A 20,668-nucleotide genomic window follows, 5' to 3' on the forward strand; every position below is an offset into this window, starting at 1 on the left:
GGGGGTGTCTATCAGTTCGCAGTCTAATTAATTCGGGAACAGTAAAGAAAAGTAACAAAAAATGTGACATAAGATAAAAATTTTAGCATTTCTTAAGAGTAGTTAAGGTACAAATATGAAGGTGGCAGTATTCACTATTGCCTTGCAATTAAATACGGGTACCAATAACCAACAGCAGGCCAACCTACTCGCAGGTGTCACCGAAGGAATGTACGCCCTCATGTAGCCCCATGAGTAGCAATTAACTGAACCCGTTCTAAAAGTATCGGGTATATTGTGATTTCCGAAGTACACTGTAGAAGAAACCATTTAAGAATATAAACGTTTGCTGAAATTGAATGAAATAGTTATGCATTGATCGGTATTGACAATAATGACGGTGTTATTCGATGAAATCACATTCTCCCATCTATTGAAAATAATTACTTAGGATCGTAATTTGGTTTGTAAAGATCTTTTTAATTTCAAAATGTGATGAAATGTCATTTCACTACTATAACAATGTGCCTGGTTTGTATTCTAGTCACTGGAAAAAGCAATACAATACGCCGTTTGTTTTCACCTTGTAATGAAGCATTTGCATTGCGGAAATATCAGAAATGCCCGGATGTTAGATTTCCTACTCTATTAAATCATTATTTTGTGAGACTAACATGAGCAGTGTCTTCACAAAATGTAATGTAGTGTTACTTTGAGCAAATGTGTGTATCAACTTGGTAAACCCCGGCAATCAGTAAACTCTTTACATGATGCCGTTTTCGCGTTCATCTGTTTTGAGCCTTCTCACGAACCGTCGATCCCCATGGCAACACCGTTGCCGCCATTGTTGTTTGTTGATGGCGGCGAAGAATCGATGCACACGAGATACTCCTCCAAATTCTTTCGTTTCTCCTTTCGTCTAGCGTCAAACACCGGAGACGCGACTCTATTGTGGAATTCTTCCTTCAGCGTACAAAGTACGTTAACAATGGATTGCGCTCCATTTTGTTGTAATTTGACGAAATAGCGGACAGGCGACTCATGTTTTGTTTTGACAACCACTTTGCGGCAACAACGAAGAAAAAAAGACATTGACATCAACCCAGAAGAAGAAAAACAACAGTTTGCGCGTCAACCTCAACATAATCACTTCTTGAATCACCTCTGACACCAGGTGAGCACGTGAGCTGGCCCAAAAATATTATTTTCTTCAAATATTTTTTACTTATCTTTCGTTAAACGTCTATACTCTACTACGCAAGCAGAATAATTAAAAGGGATCCCACTAGATAGCACAAAGTACGCAATTAACTTGCATGTCGAGTTTTCCTTAGATTTTTGTTGGTGTACTACAATTGACTGGTTGCAAGTCAGTGGGTACATATAGACAAACAAACATTTGCACATGTGGACAATTTGTTGGATAGGGACGACATGCAAATTCCACACTGGGAAGGCCACAGCCCAGATTTGAACCCCCGACCTCAGAGGCGTGGGGCATATGTGCTAACCACTCAAGCACTGTACTCAGGGCACAAATACTTTCATATATATTTTTGTGTTTGAATAGTGTTTTGTGTCAATAGTTTACTGAGAGAACATATTTTCTTCTGAGATTATGTTGCTGAGTGACAGTCGCGCTGAGGGGTAAGTGGTAACAATGACAACCAATGAGCTTCTAGAGCACAGGTGTCGAAGTCCTGCATGTTTTTGAAATTTCTCTACTCCAACACACCTGATTCAATGATCAGGATTCAGGATCATTATCAGGCTCCTGCAGAGCTTGCTGATGATCTTAAATATGAATCAGCTGTGTTGAACGTGGGAAACCTCTAAAACATGCTGGACTCAGGCCCTCAAGGACCGGACTTTGACACCACTGTTCGATAATTCTCTTGATATCAGAAGACACACAAGGAACCATGTGAAACGATAAACGCAAGCAGAGGAAGTCAAGATTGATTACGTTTGATTTCGGCAATGTTTTTCTTCTCCTAGTTAGCTTTTCTTTTCCTTTTTTTATACTACAGGCAACCTGGACATGTGACCTTCGTGCTGGCTGAGAATGAATGTAAGAAAGAATATTCATAACAATCATGACTTTATTTCTACGGTCCCGTTAAAATAGGTATTTACAAAGTGCTTTGAAAGAACAGGAAAGCAATTAGACGTCCAACAATTAATTGATTAATCAACAGCTCATCAATTTTCACATTAATCAAAAACTGTTTTAATAATCGATTAGTCAGTTATGAACCAAACCAGTGACTGAATCATAATTTATATTTGTGCATTGTCTGCACTGTCAATCTGAAATAATGTTTGAATAAAGGAATGGAAATTAAAATGTTTTTTAATTCAGTTAATCGATTATTAAATAAGTAATCAATAGAATAATTGACTGTTAAAATAATTGTTAGTTGCAGCCCTACATGATTTTTTTTTTCCACACACAATCAAAAACAAAAACTAGCAACAATTACTCAACATTTTTTGCCGATTTTCTGATGAATTTACGTATCAAACCAGTAACCGAGGCATAATCAATTTAAGACAAATAACATAATAATAAAAACAATAAATCTAATTAATTGTATTAATTCATCATTTTATAAATCAAATCGTTGAAAATGTGCATATAAATAAATACACTCTCTTGTCTTATGGATGATTAAAAGCTGTTGTTCTTAAATTATTTAGTAGCTAAACGTTATTGTGAGTTAAAATGTTGCACAAGTGGCAGAATGCTGGATGGCTGGTTTACAAGACGTGTTTACAAGTTACAATAGTTACTAACTTCTTAATTGTAGCATTTAAGCAAATTATGCACAAGCTATAAATGTTAAGTTTAGGTTAAAATAGATTTAAAATCAGTTTACAGTACATTATTGTTGTTTGAACATTTAACAATAAATACAACCTTTAAATTGTTTGCTGGATTTATTACTTTGATTTTAATTGAATCTAAATATTACATTTTTGGGCCATATTGGCCAGCCCTACTTGCAGCCCTAATAAATACACAAACAAGCAAATATAACAGCGTCTCATAGCAGGCGGGCTGTTGTAGGTTGCGTTAAAAAAAAAAAAAAGGACGACATCCCATTAAAGTGAGACTGGATGTCACGTAAGCACGCCGCCTCTCTAACGTCTTTCCGTCTTTCCGTCTTTCCGTCTTCCCGCTAAGGTTGTTCCTGTTATGGGTTTGGCTGTCCCCCTGCCAGCCATCATCATGGCGGGCGTCACGCTCTACATGCTCGTCCTGGCCCTCGTCCTCTGGATACGATTCTGCTTCAAGGTCTGTGGCGGCCACCCACAAACAAACAAACAAGCTAAGAAAGCAACCGAGACCTTGTGGCCTGTGTTGAAGGAGCGCTGTCAGATGGCGTGCGATTCGTGCTGCCCGAGCTTCTCCGTGTGGGACTGCTGCTTCCGACTGGCACAGTCGTGCGACTGTCGGCCGCCTACGCTACGCTCGTGTCTGATGGACGTTGGCTCGACGCCATCGGTGAGAGGCCGCACATAACGCGACATGTTGCACACACAAGCAGGGGCGTTCAAAAGATGGGAGCTATGGGGGGCGGCGGCGTTCACACAAACAGCAACCCGATTGTGGATTCACGGGCATGTGGAAGTGGCATCCGGCTGGGATGGAGGGGCATCAACACGGGAAAACAACCATCAGCCGCACCTGCACAGGTTTTTAAACTAGTGTTCGGGTTTCAAAGTAGAGTCACAATGTATGACAGCGTTTCGGGGTTCGGATGATGGATGCGACCATCTAATCAGAATGCGGGATCTCAGCTTTCAAAGTCGAGTTTGCGTTTCAAATTATTAGGGTTTTAGAATAGGGTTTTAAACTGGTTAGGTTTTCAATTTAAAATCTATACCGTATTTTCTAGACTACAAATCACACTTTTTTTTCATATGTTGGCTGTTCCTGCGACTTATACCCCGGAGCGACTTATACACTGGGGGTATATAATAGGGGTGGGAATCTTTGAATGTCTCACAATTCGATTTTTGGGGGGTCTGCGATTCGATTCAGAATCGATTTTCGATTGAGAGCGATTTTTGGTTCAAAATGATTTGATTGACAATGATTTTTGCTTCAATCTATAGATGTGCAAGGAATTGTAATGATCTACTCCAGTCTGACACGCTAATACTAATTAGCGCGCTACTCGCGACACTTTTATCACTCAAAAGAACGGCGCCACGGTGAAAAAAAAAACATTTATTGGAATAACGGGATCGTGACTTTTTCCTTCTACTCTCTAATGTGGCTACAACGTAACAAGTGTATTAGACCGCGTGGAACCACACTGCCCCACAGTGGCCAAACCAGGTACAACATGAACAAATAAAGGCACACACAGACAAAGGCAAGACAGTATAAAATAATTTGAATAAAATCGATTTTGGGACATTTAAAATCGATTCTGAATCGCGATTCTTATGAGAATCGAATTTTGGCCACAACTCTAGTATATAATTTCACAGACATCCATGACATTCTAGACTCACACACTTATATCTCCTACTCCTTAACAATTAAATATAACAGTAAAAGATAATCATATTCTGCAGACTACAAGCTACAAGTAGTTAACCTTCATTGTGATAGCATATCTTACACCTATTCAGCCTGTTCTCTATTATTTTATTAATGTAATAACGTGCTGATTTGGTCTGTAAAATAAATTACCTGCAGAAAATGCCACTTATTTTCCAGTATGACTTTTTCCTACCTAATTAAGCATTTTTGGCCTAGTGTGACTTATACTCCGGAGCGATTTATAGTCTTATAGTCCGGAAATTATGGTAAATAATTGATGTTATTGCTCACTAAAACTGCCAATAAAAAAAAAACTCAAAATACACAGGTGGGGATTGGATTAAGAAAAGAAAAAAAAGATAAATGTAGTGATGGCTAAAAAAATGAATAAATGGGGCAACTGGTTATAAAAAGCATATAAAACAGGGAACTGTTAAAAAACACACACACATAAGTGGGGGAACGGGTTAAAAAGCACAAATTAGCATTCGGAAAGGGGTAAAAAAGAAAAGAAGAAATCTAGGTTAAAAATAAATCTTGCAAATTGGTGAATCTCCGAATGTAAAACCACAAATATGCGTTGGTCCACTATCTTAAGACTTCAGCTTTTAAAACTACAATGTTATTCTCATAAAATGTCCTCATTTTGTCCTGACGAAACACATCTTTGTTCTTGAATTTTTGTCTTAAAAAATGCAACTTTATCACAACATTGCAACCTTTTTTCCCTCTAAATAACATGAATTTTTTAATCGTAACATTTAGACCTTTTTACTGAAATATAGGCAACTTTTGAGTTCCTAGTTATTAGGGATGGACGAGTACCGATACCCGGTAATTGGTGTCGATACCAGCCTTATTTTACCAGTATCGGCCGCCCTCTTGTTGCCATTTTATGATAGGGAAATAGAAATTAAAAATGAGAGGAATAGAAAATTGCCATTAGTTTTATTATTATTATTATTTTTTTTAGGAATAATACTACATTGGAATATATACAGTAGGTCTTTCTTCAAAATTATCTGTCATTTTTTTTTGGGGTGGGGGGGGTTATATAGTAGTGGTATCAATATTTGGTATCGGTGACTACTCAAGAGTTGAGTATCAGTATTGGTCTGAAAAATAGTGGTATCGAACATCCTCACTAGTTTACACACACACAAACGTGCATTTGACGGTGGCTGCTGTTTTTGTGTCTGCAGTGTTCCAAGTGGGACTGCGCGTGCACGTGTCAGCCGCCCGAGTGCGAGTCGTGCAACTGTCTGTGCTTCGAGATCCGCATCAAGTAGTCGGGCATCACACTCCAACATAAAAAAACAAACAAAAAAAACATCGGCTGAGTTGGACTCAATATGATGTGTCAAAGAGCATTTACAAGTCAGCACTGCAGCGGACAATTTGGATGAAATGGACTGAATGGAACACTAAGTGCCATCTTTGTCTTGATTTGCGTAAAAGTCCTTAAAGGCCTCACGATGGTGCCATTGAGTTTATTTTGTATTTTTTACCCTTTGAACACATTTGACTGATTTCAAATCACACAAAAACAAAGATTTTATTTTTTTTTACACTTTACAAACATTAAAACCTCAAATGTTGAAAAATGTGATTTATTTTCTTTTTTGCATAGCCCGAAATCACAAAACAGTCTGAAAGGGCTTCACAGTTGACAACTAGCAACGTCCCCTGTAAAGTGCAAGACAGTTGACCACAGGCATTAACTGGCCGAGCTGTACAGTTTGCAATTGTTCATGCATGAATGTTCATATAGGATGGTATTTACATAAATTTGTGTTTTCACAAAATCCCCTCAAAATTCAGGAAGAATCTGTTATTTTCACTGGTGTTGTTACGATACCGGTATTGGCAGAGGCCCCGATACTGCATAAAAACGGTGGTACCCGCATCGGCAAGTACTAACAAGTAACATGCCGATACTATTATTTTCGATGCTAATATAGGACTTTGGATGCATCATCTTGTGTTTTACTTGTGCACAACATTCACTGATGTGTGACGTGTTTACTGCATGCCAAGATAGGATATTCTATTGGCCCTTGAATGCTCTAAACCAATGGCAGGGCAGCTTTTTCATGTTGAAAAAAACCAACAACCCAGGTATCGGAACAGTATCGGCCGATACTGCAAAACTGGGTATCGGAATCGGTATCGGGGGGGCCAAAAAATGGTATCGGAACAACACTAATTTTCACATTAGGCTTCATTCACTAACAAATGCGTAGGAATGTTTGTAATTAGGCATAGATTAGGGATAAACCGATATTGGGCATTTTGAGAATATCAGTATCAGCCTTTTCTAAAAATCAGACGGACCATAAAAGGTAAATCTAAAACCATTTTAACTTCAGGGAACCTTAAATTTCCATTTAACTTTATAAGAGATGCTGCTGACCCTGGGAAACTTTTGTTCAACAAGAAAACAAAGAAATGCGAGAGTTTAAGATTTCAGGTATTTTGAAATTTTGGGAAAAAATATTTACTGTAGAAAACTATAGAGAGTTATGGTGTTTACTTGGTTAAGTTGCCATTTAACTTTTTAAGACGTATAGATAACATTCGGAGCTCCCTGAACATTTTGTTAGAAATGTCTATTGTCTTAGAAAACAAAAAAACTACATTTTGAGTTTTGACGCCAATATTTTGTTCCCCTTTTTTACTGAAAATTAATATTGGCTCCAAATATCGATTATTGGCCTCTTTGACAACTACTAATCGGCATTGGCCCTGAAAAAAACATATCGGTCTATCTCTAGCATAGATGCAAATTCACCGTTGGATTCACGACACGTGCGCACCCGTCTATTTTGTCCGCACAGCGGTGCATATGTTGATGATTCAGAATTCCTCTCAAATAAGAGCGCATGCCCGCGGCATCCTAATTTGCATAACCCCACGCCCATTTTCCCACCCAAAAAGGGCATCTGATTCTCAATGCAAGTTATTACTCTTAAAATGATTTGTGTTTATAATAGTTATGCTTGAAAGTTTACATACCCTTGGTGTATGTAAACTTATGAGCACAACTGTAAATTTACAAAAGCTAAATGTTGCTTAGTGAATAATGCTACGACTCGTCACCAAACTTCACATGCACATCTCTACTCATGTCAACATTGAACTTTGACCTGGCTTTCACTCACTAGCATGAGCTCAAAGATGTCACTGTGCTGGTCTTCAGGGGAAATGTGTTCGTCCTTCGGGCAAAACACTACCGCTTTTGTCCATATGGTGCCGTCATAATCAACAAAAACTGAAAGTACTTAACGTTTAAATGCTTGGTTGGTATTAGGAGAAATAATCCAAGAAAAAAACAATCACATTCACGTTGTGACCCTTGGCAGCCACTTCAGTTTCATTCAATGGCGCAGCAGCAGCATCAGGATGACGTGCAAGGCCATGCCCACCACCAGGAGCTGGCTGAGGAGGGCCGACGGCGCTGAATTGGATTCGGGGTCGGAGTCGGTGGCCGACAAGAAGTCCCCCAGTATCTGCCTGAGGAATTCGTTGAAGAGACTGACTTTGGGGAAGACCATCGTTTGACCCTCTGTTTGTCTAGGGTTGCTGCTGCCGGTCCCCAGCACCGCCACCTGGAACCAGCCGTTGCTCAGCCGGCACATCAACGGTCCGCCGTTGTCCTCCTGTGTGGACACAAGTCATAAGACAGGAAGTCACAGTTACAAATCCGTCAAAAAGTGTTGAAAAGCCAGTTTAGAGGTGCAAAGTGAAATGATCAGAAGAGTTGTAGGTCACCTGGTCTAGTGTCAGATTTTGGGTACAAATGTTAGTGGACGACGCATTCCCACAATCCACCAGTGATGTCTGGACCTCCTGCAAGGCCTGCTCCTCTACAATGTGAAACAGGAAGAAGATGGTGAGTAAATGTGAGGGGGTGACGTCATGACCAACTCACATGAACATACACAGCAAAGTGTTAGATTAACACTGAGAGTGTTCAATCTTATCTAACACTTCAAGTGTTTTTATTTAAATGAGGGTGTGGTTAATTTAACAATTTTAACACTCAAGGTAGTGTTATTCAGGTTACACCCAACATCCACCTCAACACTCGAGGAAATTTACTCTGTTAAAATAACACACATTTGATAGAACACTGGAAATTTAAAACTGACTGATTTGCTGTATACACAAATCCCTACTTAGAAGACGGTTAGGAGGCTTTAACAAGGGTATGGTACTTTTTGGGGGGGTAAACATCAAAGATAATTTGAAGTAGTGCACATGCCTCCTCCTCGGCCTGCACTCCATCCGGCGGCCCAGCAGGTGGAGCCAGTGGCGAAGGTCTGCCCACTCTCAATGCAGATGGGCTGGATGAAGTCGGACAACGGCGCTCGGGATGCCAGCTTCAGGACGGCCACATTTGAACCTGATTGTGTGCTGGATGTGATATTGATCACGCTCATCGCCGTCTCAAAACGGTTGGAGCCATTCTGCCTGACGCGACCCAGGAAGACGGTCCACTCGGACGGCGTGCTGGACCTGCACAACACAAGCCCGCCTTAAGCATACGACACGGCTGCAACTGAGCTGTCACAGGTGGGAGTTGAAACTCCTCAAAACGGACCAAACGGCCAAAAGTTTCCAGCAGAGTGCGAGAGAGAGACAGAGAGAGAGAGAGAGGGCGCGTGCACGCCTGCGCAAGTGCGACTGTTGCTACATGTCGGGGAGGTGGGAACGAACGAACTTAAAGAACTGGGGGCTGTTTCCTGTGGGGGGAGCGAAGGAGGCTTTGTAATACTTTTTCAAGATAGTATAAGAATGCTGTGAGTCCGCTGAAAGAACACACACACGAGAGGGAAACCACACTGATTGAGTGTATCATCTTGTATGTGTCTCAGAAATTTCTGAAATAAATCCTTCGAAGGAACCTGATTCATCGATCTCCAGTCTGATTCTGAAAATCAACATTACGAACACGCGGAAAACAAGGATCGTTTTCCAAAAAAAGCTTCACGGATGAGAGGAGGAAATGGCGACCGGTACTCACTGGAACTTACTCGGAGCGAAAGTTTGAGCTGAGAGTCCAGCGGCATGCTACGCGCTATAGCTTCTTGTTAGCTAACCCGCTAGCCTACAACCATAATGTGAGTTACATCTTCCAAACAAATCTTCCTCCCACCAATTCACTATTTAAACATCATACACAACATCTACATGGCTAAACTTGTGACTAGGATAAAAGTTCATTTTGCAATTGATGTCACACATCGTCATCCTCTCTATCTATCTATCTATCTATGAGGTGTGGTTGCTTTCAGTGACAGTTCGAAAACAGCATAAGGCCTTCAATCAATCAATCGCCTACATACTTTATAATTAAACAAGGATTTTTGCTATTTGTAGGCTGTCCCTATCACCCGCAAATAAGAGAGGCACATTGTATAGAATATATATTGTGGTGATATTTATTTTTATTTTGTCTTCATGAGCATATTCAATATTGGAGTAATCCAAAAGTAATCCAGTTACATTACTTTAATATTATGGTACTTGGATTACATTACTAACTACATTTTTTAGCAGGTAACTTGTAACTGTAACGGATTACATTTTTAAAGTAACCCTCCCAACACATTGTATAGAATCTATATTGTGGTGATATTTATTTTTATTTTGTCTTCATGAGCATACTCAGTATTGGAGTAATCCAAAAGTAATCCAGTTACATTACTTTAATATTATGGTACTTGGATTACGTTACTAACTACATTTTTTAGCAGGTAACTTGTAACTATAATGGATTACATTTTTAAAGTAACCCTCCCAACACATTGTATAGAATATATATTGTGGTGATATTTATTTTTATTTTGTCTTCATGAGCATATTCAATATTGGAGTAATCCAAAAGTAATCCAGTTACATTATTTTAATATTATGGTACTCGGATTACGTTACTAACTACATTTTTTAGCAGGTAACTTGTAACTGTGACGGATTACATTTTAAAAGTAACCCTCCCAACACATTATATAGAATCTATATTGTGGTGATATTTATTTTTATTTTGTCTTCATGAGCATACTCAATATTGGAGTAATCCAAAAGTAATCCAGTTACATTACTTTAATATTATGGTACTCGGATTACGTTACTAACTACATTTTTTAGCAGGTAACTTGTAACTGTGACGGATTACATTTTAAAAGTAACCCTCCCAACACATTATATAGAATCTATATTGTGGTGATATTTATTTTTATTTTGTCTTCATGAGCATACTCAATATTGGAGTAATCCAAAAGTAATCCAGTTACATTACTTTAATATTATGGTACTCGGATTACGTTACTAACTACATTTTTTAGCAGGTAACTTGTAACTGTGACGGATTACATTTTAAAAGTAACCCTCCCAACACATTGTATAGAATCTATATTGTGGCGATATTTATTTTTATTTTGTCTTCATGAGCATACTCAATATTGGAGTAATCCAAAAGTAATCCAGTTACATTACTTTAATATTATGGTACTTGGATTACGTTACTAACTACATTTTTTAGCAGGTAACTTGTAACTGTAACGGATTACATTTTAAAAGTAACCCTCCCAACCCTGGGTATACATATCTCTCTTAAGAGGAATTGTACAGTTACACAACAGATCCTAATGACCTCTGCTGTGGATTCACCTTAGTTTAATCAACCATCAGTAATTTCTTCTCCCATACATACTACTGGGCACTCGCCATTGAGCTGCACCTATTTTCATCGCAAGGGGTCATCTGTGGTGTATTTTATCTGGTTCCTCCCCAGGAAGCAGTTCTTTCTGGGTGATCCTACCAGTGGCATAGAGCCACTTAGCTCAAAGCATTAGCATCATTGGGACACACTAATCCCTCCACGCCACTGCAAGGATGACAACATAATGCTTCTAAGTCTTGATGAACCTAATAAAAAATGAAAGCATCTTCAGCGGCCCTAATGTGCATTAGAAAGACAAGAAGAATGGCCCGATGATTCAAGCGCCTCATTGGAACGTTTGTTAATGTGCTGACTTGTTGCCCTCACCGCATGACGCATTCTGCGCTGGTGAGCACGCTGTCCTCGGCTACCAACGAGCCGCCACATACGTGACGTCCGTTCTGGTGCAGACTGGCCATCCAGGGCCACATGCCGGCCCTCGCCGACGCTGTGCCAGAACCTGACAGACGGTCGTTCAGAGGGGCGCGCCCGCAAAATGCTGCTAAAAGCAAACATCACAGGGCATATTTTTTAATACCTGGTTTTTGCAAACCTCAATGACAATTTGGAGTGAAGAGCACAGCTAATGTATTTCTAAGCATTAGAGACACTTTACAGTCTTCAAGCACAACTAAATTGTGTTTTGTAACATGTTGTTGAAAAAATCCAAGACAATTTGATCTCCAACTAAGCTAATGTACTTACATTTTCATAACCAAAGATTTATTTTAAAGGTACAGTGTGTAACAGTTGACCACTAGATGTCGCCAAATAACACATTACAGCTGAAGCGCATGCATTTTGAAGCATGCGAACTACGGTGACTCAGAGAGACAGAACTTTGCAAGCCTACCACCAATATTATTATTTGGCGTGAGTGAGGGAGCATCTGGACGAGCGACAGTGACTTGGCAGCCGGCAGAAAATCCCAGCATGCGACGCCGAAAGACCGAGCCAGCTGGAGTTAGCCGGAGCAGCTAACAAAAGCGACTAGTGGGAGTTAGCCGAGCCATAAATACTGTAGGTTGGATGGAGCGGCTAGTCAGGTCATCTTTACAGTCTTTTTGTTTTTCTTCTTTAAGACAAAAGATTGACTAATTTCGGCATCGACTGCAGCCAAATGACAAAAAGACTAAAGATTTGAAGACAAGATAAATCTTTTTAACCAGGTCATCTTTATTTATATAGCAGTGGAAGAAGCTAGTAAAAGCTATTGAGAGCAAAGCAGAGGGCAACAAGCAGCGGGAGCCCGAATTACGGGACTCAGTGACGACCACCTGCAGGCAGGGTAAGCGGCGGTCGATCCTTTGCGTCAGACGCTAGCTGTAAAAGGGGCTAACTACGTTTGCGAAGTTGTCCTTTGGGCATCCGTAACAGTAAAATGGCGGCAAAACATGTCGGCCTCTTGTAAGGTGACACCGATTACTAGACCTATGATTATTATTTTTTTAATTACATTGATGTGATAGGATATTTTTTCCATATTATTGAAAACAATAGTGGCCTTTTGCAATGAATGAATAATTAGTTCACCACTAGACGGCGCTAATTTACTACACACTATGCCTTTAAAGCTGTAGGCAATGGGCTTTTTGCACAAATACACTACTTCCTGAACTCGATACCACTCCTTCATTTCCTGTCTTTCATGATTGGACAAAATGATTAATCCAGGTGTGTCTGGTTATTATTGTCGTGGTTACTGACGTCAGGCGCACCTGGATTAATCAATTTGTCCATTCATGAAAGACAGGAAATGAAGGAGTGGTGCTGAGTTCAGGAAGTTGTGGATTTGTGCAAAGAGCCCATTTAGGTTTAGATATCGAACCAGATTTTTGTTTTCACTTTTCCACAAACTTAATATTTGGTAAGCATAAAATTTGTTGTGGTGTAAAAGTTTAAAGTGGTGGTGTGCGGCACTACTCACGCTCGGAAGTACCAGTACTGGTGGTTGGCACGCTCATACTGCTCGGTACTGGGCCGGCGCAGCTAACCTGCAGGTCTGGGTCAGTGCCCTCGGATGTGAAGGTGACAAACCCTGGCAGGGTGGTGCCGCTAGTATGGTTGCTGATCCACTCCTGGTATCGGGACACCCGAGCGTAGACACCTGGCATCTTTGGCCTGGCGCAACCTATTCCAAAGCTCACCACGCCGCTCAGGACCCACTGGGACCCTTGCCGGCTCACCATTGGTCCGCCAGAATCACCCTGTAGAGCACCATTGTCTCCTTGTTATGAGAGTGCATTTCACAAAGTTAGAGCAACACATCACAGCACGGATGGATAGAAAGTGTAAGGTTTGGATTTATGTTGTAAAATACATTCATCTCAAAACAGTACGTCAGTATTAGGGATGGGAATTGAAAACCAGTCATTTGATTCCTACTAATCGTGGGTTTGCTTGTAGAAATACTGGTCACCAAAAAACATGAACATCAAGTCACCTGACAGGAGTCCTTTCCTCCGTCTCTCAGACCGGCACAAATCATGTTGTCTGTGACTGTAGCCTTTGGATTTAGGTCACAATTGCATTGGCGGTTTCCCACCACGGGAACCTCAACCTCCATCAGGTTCTGGGGGCTTGGTAGAGGAACTGCATGCACACAAAGTGATACGTAACATTACATATAATTATTGTGAATATCACGATCGAGAAGGACGATTAATGTGCCAAATAGTTTGTCTAGGTTTCGAGCTGACATTGTTATTAGTTGGGGGAAAAAAAGTTTTCATTAATCGTGATTTCAATATTAATCTATAGAATTATTATTTTTTTTTTCATAATGGCTCAGCCCAAGCTGACTGACCTCCCGCGCCGATCCTTCCCCATCCGGTGACCCAGCTTTCGGTTCCGGAGAAGAAAGTGCTATCCTGGGCGGCCAGGCAGACGGGCACGATGAAGTCAGTGAAGCTTACGGGCGAGGAAAGCTTCAACAGGGCCACGTCATTGTCGAAGGTGTCTGGGAGGTAGTTGGGATGGTTGATGATCTCAGTGATCTCGCGGCGTTCCTCGTTAGGATTTGAACCCTCCTGGCTCTGACGACCCAAATACGCCGTCACGGGTATGACTCTACACGCACGCACACACAAACACACACACCATGAGAGTTATTATTATTATTGGCCTGCAAAAAAGTCAACCAACTCGTCCATTCACTGTAATTTTTTGCTTACTTCTTGACCAAAAGCAGACTCGTTCCAGCTATCTTGAGTCATTTTTTATTCCTTATAAAAATAAGCATGTGCATGCAAACACAAATTGGTATCCTAGTCTATTTTAGCCAACAAATGTTAGCGTTTGAGCTATTCCATTTCTAAATCTTACCTGAGCATTGGGCAGAATGTAAAATGTTGATCATGCTGTCTCAGCGCTATCTCTACTCTACTTGCAATCTCACTATTAGCATATTAGCTGTTAGCATGTTAGCATTGTACCATTACCAGCGGGAAACAGAGCAGCGAATCAGAAGGTTGCGATGTCATCATCTCTCTATGCTGCTCATGGCCACAAGGTGTCGTACACGTTATGCTGCGATGCTGTTGTGGTTTTGGCTGGGTTTTAATGTGTAGCGTGTAGAACAAAAAAGGCGTATTCTTTTTTTTTTTCTAGTGGATATTTTTTCCCCCCGAGGAAAATGAATGCATAATGTTGCATGAAGATTTATTTATTTATTTTTTAATCACGTACCAACATATTTTCTTCCCAACTGCTATTTTGACTTGAGTCCAGTGCTTATCAATTATAAATGTGCTATGATATCAATGTACTTTTTTATATATATATATATATATATAATCCTAGGTCTAGTAATTGTTAGTAATATATTACATAGGTCATGCCTCACTTTACAGGAAGCTGACATGTTTCGCCGCCATCATTCTGCTACAGAGACCCGAAGGAGGCAAACTTTGCGGACGTAGGAGTTGATGGTAGGGTTTGCGTTTCAAACTTTGTTGTTTGGTTGTTACATTCGATTAGTTCACCACTAGATGGCAAACGTTTCTACACGCTGTGTTGCCTTAAATGAATCTGTGTATAATACTGCGGGATGATTTTAGTTCATTTTATTATGCAAATATAAAAACTGCCATATTTATGGAATTTTATCGTAGGTCTTTATTCCTAATTCAGTGTGGCATTAGGAGCAGTTTTGTTAATTAGCATTATAATTATGAGGGGACCCCAGAAGTTGTAGAATCCCTGCGTGCGTGTGAGATTTGAACTACCTGGGAAAGCAATGTGCGGCCGACAGCAGCCACTGTCTGCTGATGAGCGACGCCCCACAGAAGTGATTCCCGGAGGAGTGCAGGCTGACCTGCCAGGGCCAGTCACCCGGTAAAGCCTCCACACCTCCCACGATGCGGGTGTTGGCCTTGGTCTGCCCGCACACTGAAAACACACACACACGCACGATGTGAGAAGTCGGCACACACAGGCCCACTTTTTTTTTATTATTGATTGATGAAATGGGAAAAAAAGAGGGGGGAAAGTTCAAATAATTGCATAAGTAAAAAAAAAAATTTTTTTTGTGTCTAAACCATCTCCTCATGATGCAAATGGTAATTTTTTTTGTGTTTCCTGAAAAATCTGAAAAAATGACTTTGGCAATTATTTTAAAAATATGTCGACCTGTAAAATAGTTTATTCCAAACTAATGATTCTCTACATGTGATATGAGTAGCACTTCTGGTAAGCAGGCTCCCTCTAGTGATATTGAAAACGGTATAATGTTACATAATGGGCTTCTTTTTTTATTTACAGTAAATGAATATAGTATACAGCACTTATTAAATACAGTTCAGTTGTGTTTAACTTTTAAGTACAATTCAGTTGCATTTAACATTTTAAAACTATTTTCTAACATTCATTAATTGTTTAACATATTTGCAATACATTTAAAGTAATTCAGAAATAGTTTTTCTATATTTAAGCACATTGTCAATGTTCAAACGCCACATTACATTGCATTATCTTACAATAATATACTTTTTAGGCTTAAAGCCTCTGTCTTGTTATTGTTGAACACTTAGGCCTACTACGGTCAGTCGGTCAAGATGGTGGTATTTGGAAAGCTAAGTTTTTTTTTATAAAAGTGCTACTTAATGTCAAGGTTTGAGAACCACTGCTTTATCCCAATAATAGTTTCTTCTTATTTTTACATGGTTTAATTTCTATTTACTTGGATTGTAATTAACAATTTAACACATATATACAGTATGTAAATGTTGTATTTTACCCATCTTTTTGTTTTGTAGGGGGGAAAAAATGCCTAAACGTGTAAGTGGTGTTTATTGTATAAAGTGTACTTTTCCTACTCGTGTGCTGCCACATTGTTATATTCAAGTGAAAATAACATACCAAAAAGGGATTGGACACATGAATGAAGGAAGGCAGTGACTCACCATCTTGTTGCGCTCCACATTCTGAAGATAAAAAAGACAAAAAGTTCCAGATGTCATTCCAACATTTCATAAGCAGCACATGCCAATCATTCATTCATCTGATATGATCAAATATCAACGTTGCGCATCGTGTGTTGACAACAATATACCATGTGTTTAAAAATTAACTTTTATATCCCAATGGACGTCACACATTCTATTCAACGAAAAAGATGGATCACAAGTGTTACTACTTGACTCAAAGTCAACCAAAAGCTAAATTCGACTTAACAAACTTAAAGTTTGAGTTGAGTAGAAAGTCAAAAACGTTTTTCTGTGAATCAGGAAGTTAATATGAAGTCATATCCATTGTTGTGGACTGCGCATTCTTCCGATAGCTTGGCTCCGACTAAATGCAACAAAGATGTGAAACGCTTGTCACAAATGCTGCTTATGCAATCATTTAGCATGTGTCACCTGTCAACCACTGTGCCAGACCGGACACACGAGACTACATTCTACAATAAAAAGAAAAAGTTCCCCACGGGGAAAATAAAAGTATATCGTATCGTATCGTATCGTATAAAAAAAAAAATCCCCCAAAAATCTAAAGTTGAATATAGAAGTTTGAATTTCCCGGCTATGAGTTCATTTAAGTTGTCTTGCTTTTCTTCTCTTATGGCCCAAGAACATTAAACTGCACGATTGTACTACAGAATACTTCTCTGACCGTTTGCTACACACATGAAGCCATTGAAACTGACAGCTGCCTAATAATAGTAAACAGTCATTAGCAGTTCTTACACAACTGTAACTCATCACAATCTTTCAGCCTAATTTGTTTTAAACCTCGTGTCAGAAAAATAGGTTCACTTTTGAACTTGTGATAAATGTTCCTTTGAAGTTTAGCTATTGATTGTTGGACCTGAAACACGCATTTGAAAGCCATGCTAAGAATGTTAACAATCAGGAAGAAAGACGATAAATGCATACATACATAAACATAATCAAGCTGAGAGGAAGTAAAAATGTCTCAGGCGAAGTTGGCAAAATCCTCTATCATGATCTCAGCTTCTCCATTGTTGTCTAACTGGTTTTGATGGCGCTGTTTTTGCATCTTTCCGCTTGTCAGATGCTTGACAATGACAACAAGTCTTTGTCTCGTGGGCTTGTTCGTCCGAAATTATGTAGAGAAACAGGATGCTCTGAAAAAATCTCGATAAAACGATGATGGAGTATTTGAAGAGGACGTTGGCCATTTTGGTTTTGAAGCAGCCCTTTTTGCCAAAATTCCTTTATTAGCGTCCCCTAGTAAGTTAAAAAATAAATAAATAAATTATCCGACCCGGACACTACTTTGACTGATCAGTTCTTAGCTTAGTAGATGGGTGTCAAGAACCCATGTCCAAATTTGAACAGAAAGTCAGCCATTTTGGCCAAATTGCCGTCAGTACAGCCAACAAAAGTTTTTAAAAAAAACACACAAAAAAAACAGCCACTGACACCGGGTTTGACCGATCCACACAAAATTGGGTGGACATGGCTATGACAGGATGCATGAAAATGTCTCAAGGACTTATGTCCGAATTTGATCAGGAAGTCGGCCATTTTTGTTAGAAGAGGACCATTTTGGAAAAATCCTTCAGTAGCGCCCCTCGGAAAGTTAAAAACAAAAAAGTCAGCCCTTGATATTAGTTGGACTGATCAACATGAGATTTTGTGGACATGTCTACCATGACAGGACACATGCAAAAGTCTCAAGTGACTTTGAACATGATGTTAGACATTTTGGTTAGAAGCGGCCCATTTTGGTCAAATCCCTTTTTTAGTAATTGGGGTCCTCGACAAATGGGTGACACTAAATTACAAAGATTATTTGGGCAAAGTTTGATGATCATTTTGAAGATTTTCTGATCAAGTGCGCCTTGTGCAAGTTTGGCAAACAATCTAAATCCAGCAAAGCGGCTACCCACAAGTGCAACGTGCCCCCGTCTTCGCACATAAATGTTCCAAATCGATTTATCTGGAAATCGTCAAAAGGAAAACGTGTGGATGATCATGGAGCGATATCTGGATTTCAAAATTTCAGTAAATTACAGTCAAATTAATTGGAAAAATAACAAAATTCCTCGAAAGACAAAATAGAAAGTACTGTTTCAAAATGATTGCATAGAAACCCGTTTCTGACCCCCCAAAAATGGTAACAAATGTCTTACCTGTGAATAGCAGCAGTAGCACCAATGTGCTTGTCAACATCAGCTTGTCCATGACCACGAAGCGTGAAGATGGCTTAGCCCAAACGCAACCACCAATAAGTACATGCGTGGGACACGCCCCCTTCACCTCACGCACCTTCGCACTGGCCACACCCACAAACCTACGTAGACATACAGTCCATATATGGATAGAAAAGTTGTTGAGAATGCAAACAAGCAAGGGGGAGAAATAAGTTTGTTGAACTTTCCTATTGTCTTTACCTTGCAAGGTTGCCATTGGAAAAAAAAAACTTGAAGAATTACATTGCTGGTCCTCCCACTGCGTGAGGCAATCATATTTTGAAAGCTGACTTGCCATCCAGGTGCAGGAAACAATTTTCACACAAACTTCTCCCTTGTCAATCACTGAAGAAAAAGAAAAACAGCCCTGGTGGTTGGACTCTGATGTGGATTGGTTCCGTTTGCTTTCTATAAATAAAATATTTAAATAGCACCGCATCAGCCCCAAAAGACGTTGGTCCACAGGGCATCTGCCCTGTACGCCAGCTGGTCAGTCCAGCCCTGATCATTTCATCACGTTTTCCTGGAAACTTAAGCCTACCACTTTTTTTATACTAGTCACACACAACATTAATAACACACACACACACACAATATACATATATAATGAGGATAACTGGTGGATGCAGCAACAAAACCAGGGATGGCTGGGCACGAGGGTGCCCCGCCACTGACAGTGGTCACCACATTACTTTCCCTAAAGACAATGTTATTAAAACATTCATAATAAAACAGAAATATTTTGAAATATATATGTATCTAATTTTAAATGATCAGGTTAAATCGGCCTGAATTGGCTGGCAACCACTTTAGGGTGTACCCCGCCTGTTGCTCGTAGCCAGTTGGGATAGGCTCCAGCACCCCCCCGTGACCCTTGTGAGGAATCGGTTCAGAAAACAGATGAGTGGATGGAGGTAAAATCGTAAATACTTAATGATGACAAGTTGCTTCGGGCAGCTCGCCAGTCTAAATTTGTGACGCATTTCCAGCCTGAGGCCGCACATTCTTTAGCCATTCACGACTGTTAAAAAGTAAGACATGCATTGTAGCTCCTCTTCACAGCGACAGGGGGACCAAGGTGCATTCCAGCATCGCGAGCTGTTCGACCTCACACCTAAATGTCGCTGCTCGGTCTCTACGCGCTCAGCACGTCAGCGTTTGCACATTCTTCGTTCAGTGACAAGTCTACTTCCGGTCGCAAGTTCACTCGCTGCCTGCCATAATGATTGTTAATGTTTTTCAACTTTAATTATCATATAGCTTTGCTGTTAGCTTTTTGTGTGTGTGTAACTTAATCCTTCTCCTGCCACAATTAAGTTAATTACAGAACATTGTAAATATGACTTAAAGCAACACTCAGGAACTTTCAGTTTATGTTGATTATAGCGGTGCTGTATGGACAAAAGCGGTAATGTTATGCCTGAAGGAAGACCACATTTCCCATGAGGACAAGCGCATTGCGTCGTTTTCAAGCTCATGCCAGGCCTATGTTGTTCCTTAACTGTCCTTTTATGTGGGTGGCCTCCCTTTATCTTTTCTGTCTCCTCAGACTTAACTTTTCAGTTGTTTTGCAGCTTCTGCAAGGAAAGCAGTAATTGTGCGTCGACATTCAAATTGACTTCCATCTTTATAATGATTGGGTAAAGGGGGAAGTGATTTATGCCATAAAGCACGAGTCAGCAAATTAGTTGTTTTTTGTGTGGCAGTGTTCCTACCGTCCTCCTCAAAGTTGCTTAGTGCCAGTAAAAAT

At 40.0% G+C, this 20,668-nt stretch overlaps 2 protein-coding genes across 7 annotated transcripts; one reads left to right on the forward strand and one right to left on the reverse strand.

Moving 5' to 3' along the window:
• The first annotated feature begins 797 nt into the window (after window positions 1-797).
• Window positions 798-6,146, forward strand: LOC144043638 (uncharacterized). Of its 4 annotated transcripts, XM_077557489.1 has the most exons (6): window positions 798-956; window positions 1,060-1,153; window positions 2,010-2,050; window positions 3,167-3,277; window positions 3,350-3,487; window positions 5,740-6,146. In XM_077557489.1, the coding sequence occupies exons 3-6, from the start codon at window positions 2,045-2,047 to the stop codon at window positions 5,824-5,826; spliced, it is 342 nt and encodes a 113-aa protein (XP_077413615.1). In that variant the 5' UTR covers window positions 798-956; window positions 1,060-1,153; window positions 2,010-2,044; the 3' UTR covers window positions 5,827-6,146. The 4 variants fall into 4 exon arrangements, with proteins under 4 accessions (XP_077413615.1, XP_077413613.1, XP_077413616.1 ...); XM_077557487.1 differs by having other exon boundaries at window positions 798-1,153; XM_077557490.1 differs by lacking the exon at window positions 1,060-1,153.
• LOC144043634 (prostasin-like) lies at window positions 6,067-18,987 on the reverse strand. Of its 3 annotated transcripts, none has more exons than XM_077557481.1 (10): window positions 18,859-18,987; window positions 16,664-16,684; window positions 15,488-15,650; window positions 14,068-14,330; window positions 13,705-13,853; window positions 13,189-13,468; window positions 11,589-11,760; window positions 8,802-9,055; window positions 8,309-8,403; window positions 6,067-8,196 (listed from the first exon to the last, which is right to left on the reverse strand). In XM_077557481.1, the coding sequence occupies exons 1-10, from the start codon at window positions 18,908-18,910 to the stop codon at window positions 7,915-7,917; spliced, it is 1,731 nt and encodes a 576-aa protein (XP_077413607.1). In that variant the 5' UTR covers window positions 18,911-18,987; the 3' UTR covers window positions 6,067-7,914. The 3 variants fall into 3 exon arrangements, with proteins under 3 accessions (XP_077413607.1, XP_077413606.1, XP_077413608.1); XM_077557480.1 differs by having other exon boundaries at window positions 11,589-11,763; XM_077557482.1 differs by lacking the exons at window positions 15,488-15,650; window positions 16,664-16,684; window positions 18,859-18,987 and adding an exon at window positions 14,586-14,738 and having other exon boundaries at window positions 11,589-11,763.
• Between the last annotated feature and the right edge of the window lie 1,681 nt (window positions 18,988-20,668).

Source organism: Vanacampus margaritifer, chromosome 2 (genome assembly GCF_051991255.1).
Source record: "Vanacampus margaritifer isolate UIUO_Vmar chromosome 2, RoL_Vmar_1.0, whole genome shotgun sequence".
Classification (NCBI taxonomy): Eukaryota; Metazoa; Chordata; class Actinopteri; order Syngnathiformes; family Syngnathidae; genus Vanacampus; species Vanacampus margaritifer.

Excerpts from the sequence above, each read along its gene's own strand:
- LOC144043638 (XM_077557487.1), top strand. Across the intron at positions 3,278-3,349 it reads GGATACGATTCTGCTTCAAG|GAGCGCTGTCAGATGGCGTG; the intron begins GTCTGTGGCGGC and ends CCTGTGTTGAAG. Across the intron at positions 3,488-5,739 it reads ACGTTGGCTCGACGCCATCG|TGTTCCAAGTGGGACTGCGC; the intron begins GTGAGAGGCCGC and ends TTGTGTCTGCAG.
- LOC144043634 (XM_077557480.1), bottom strand. The coding sequence starts at position 18,910 with ATGGACAAGCTGATGTTGACAAGCACATTGGTGCTACTGCTGCTATTC. Across the intron at positions 16,685-18,858 it reads GCTACTGCTGCTATTCACAG|AATGTGGAGCGCAACAAGAT; the intron begins GTAAGACATTTG and ends TTTTATCTTCAG. Across the intron at positions 13,854-14,067 it reads GGGAAGGATCGGCGCGGGAG|TTCCTCTACCAAGCCCCCAG; the intron begins GTCAGTCAGCTT and ends GTGTGCATGCAG.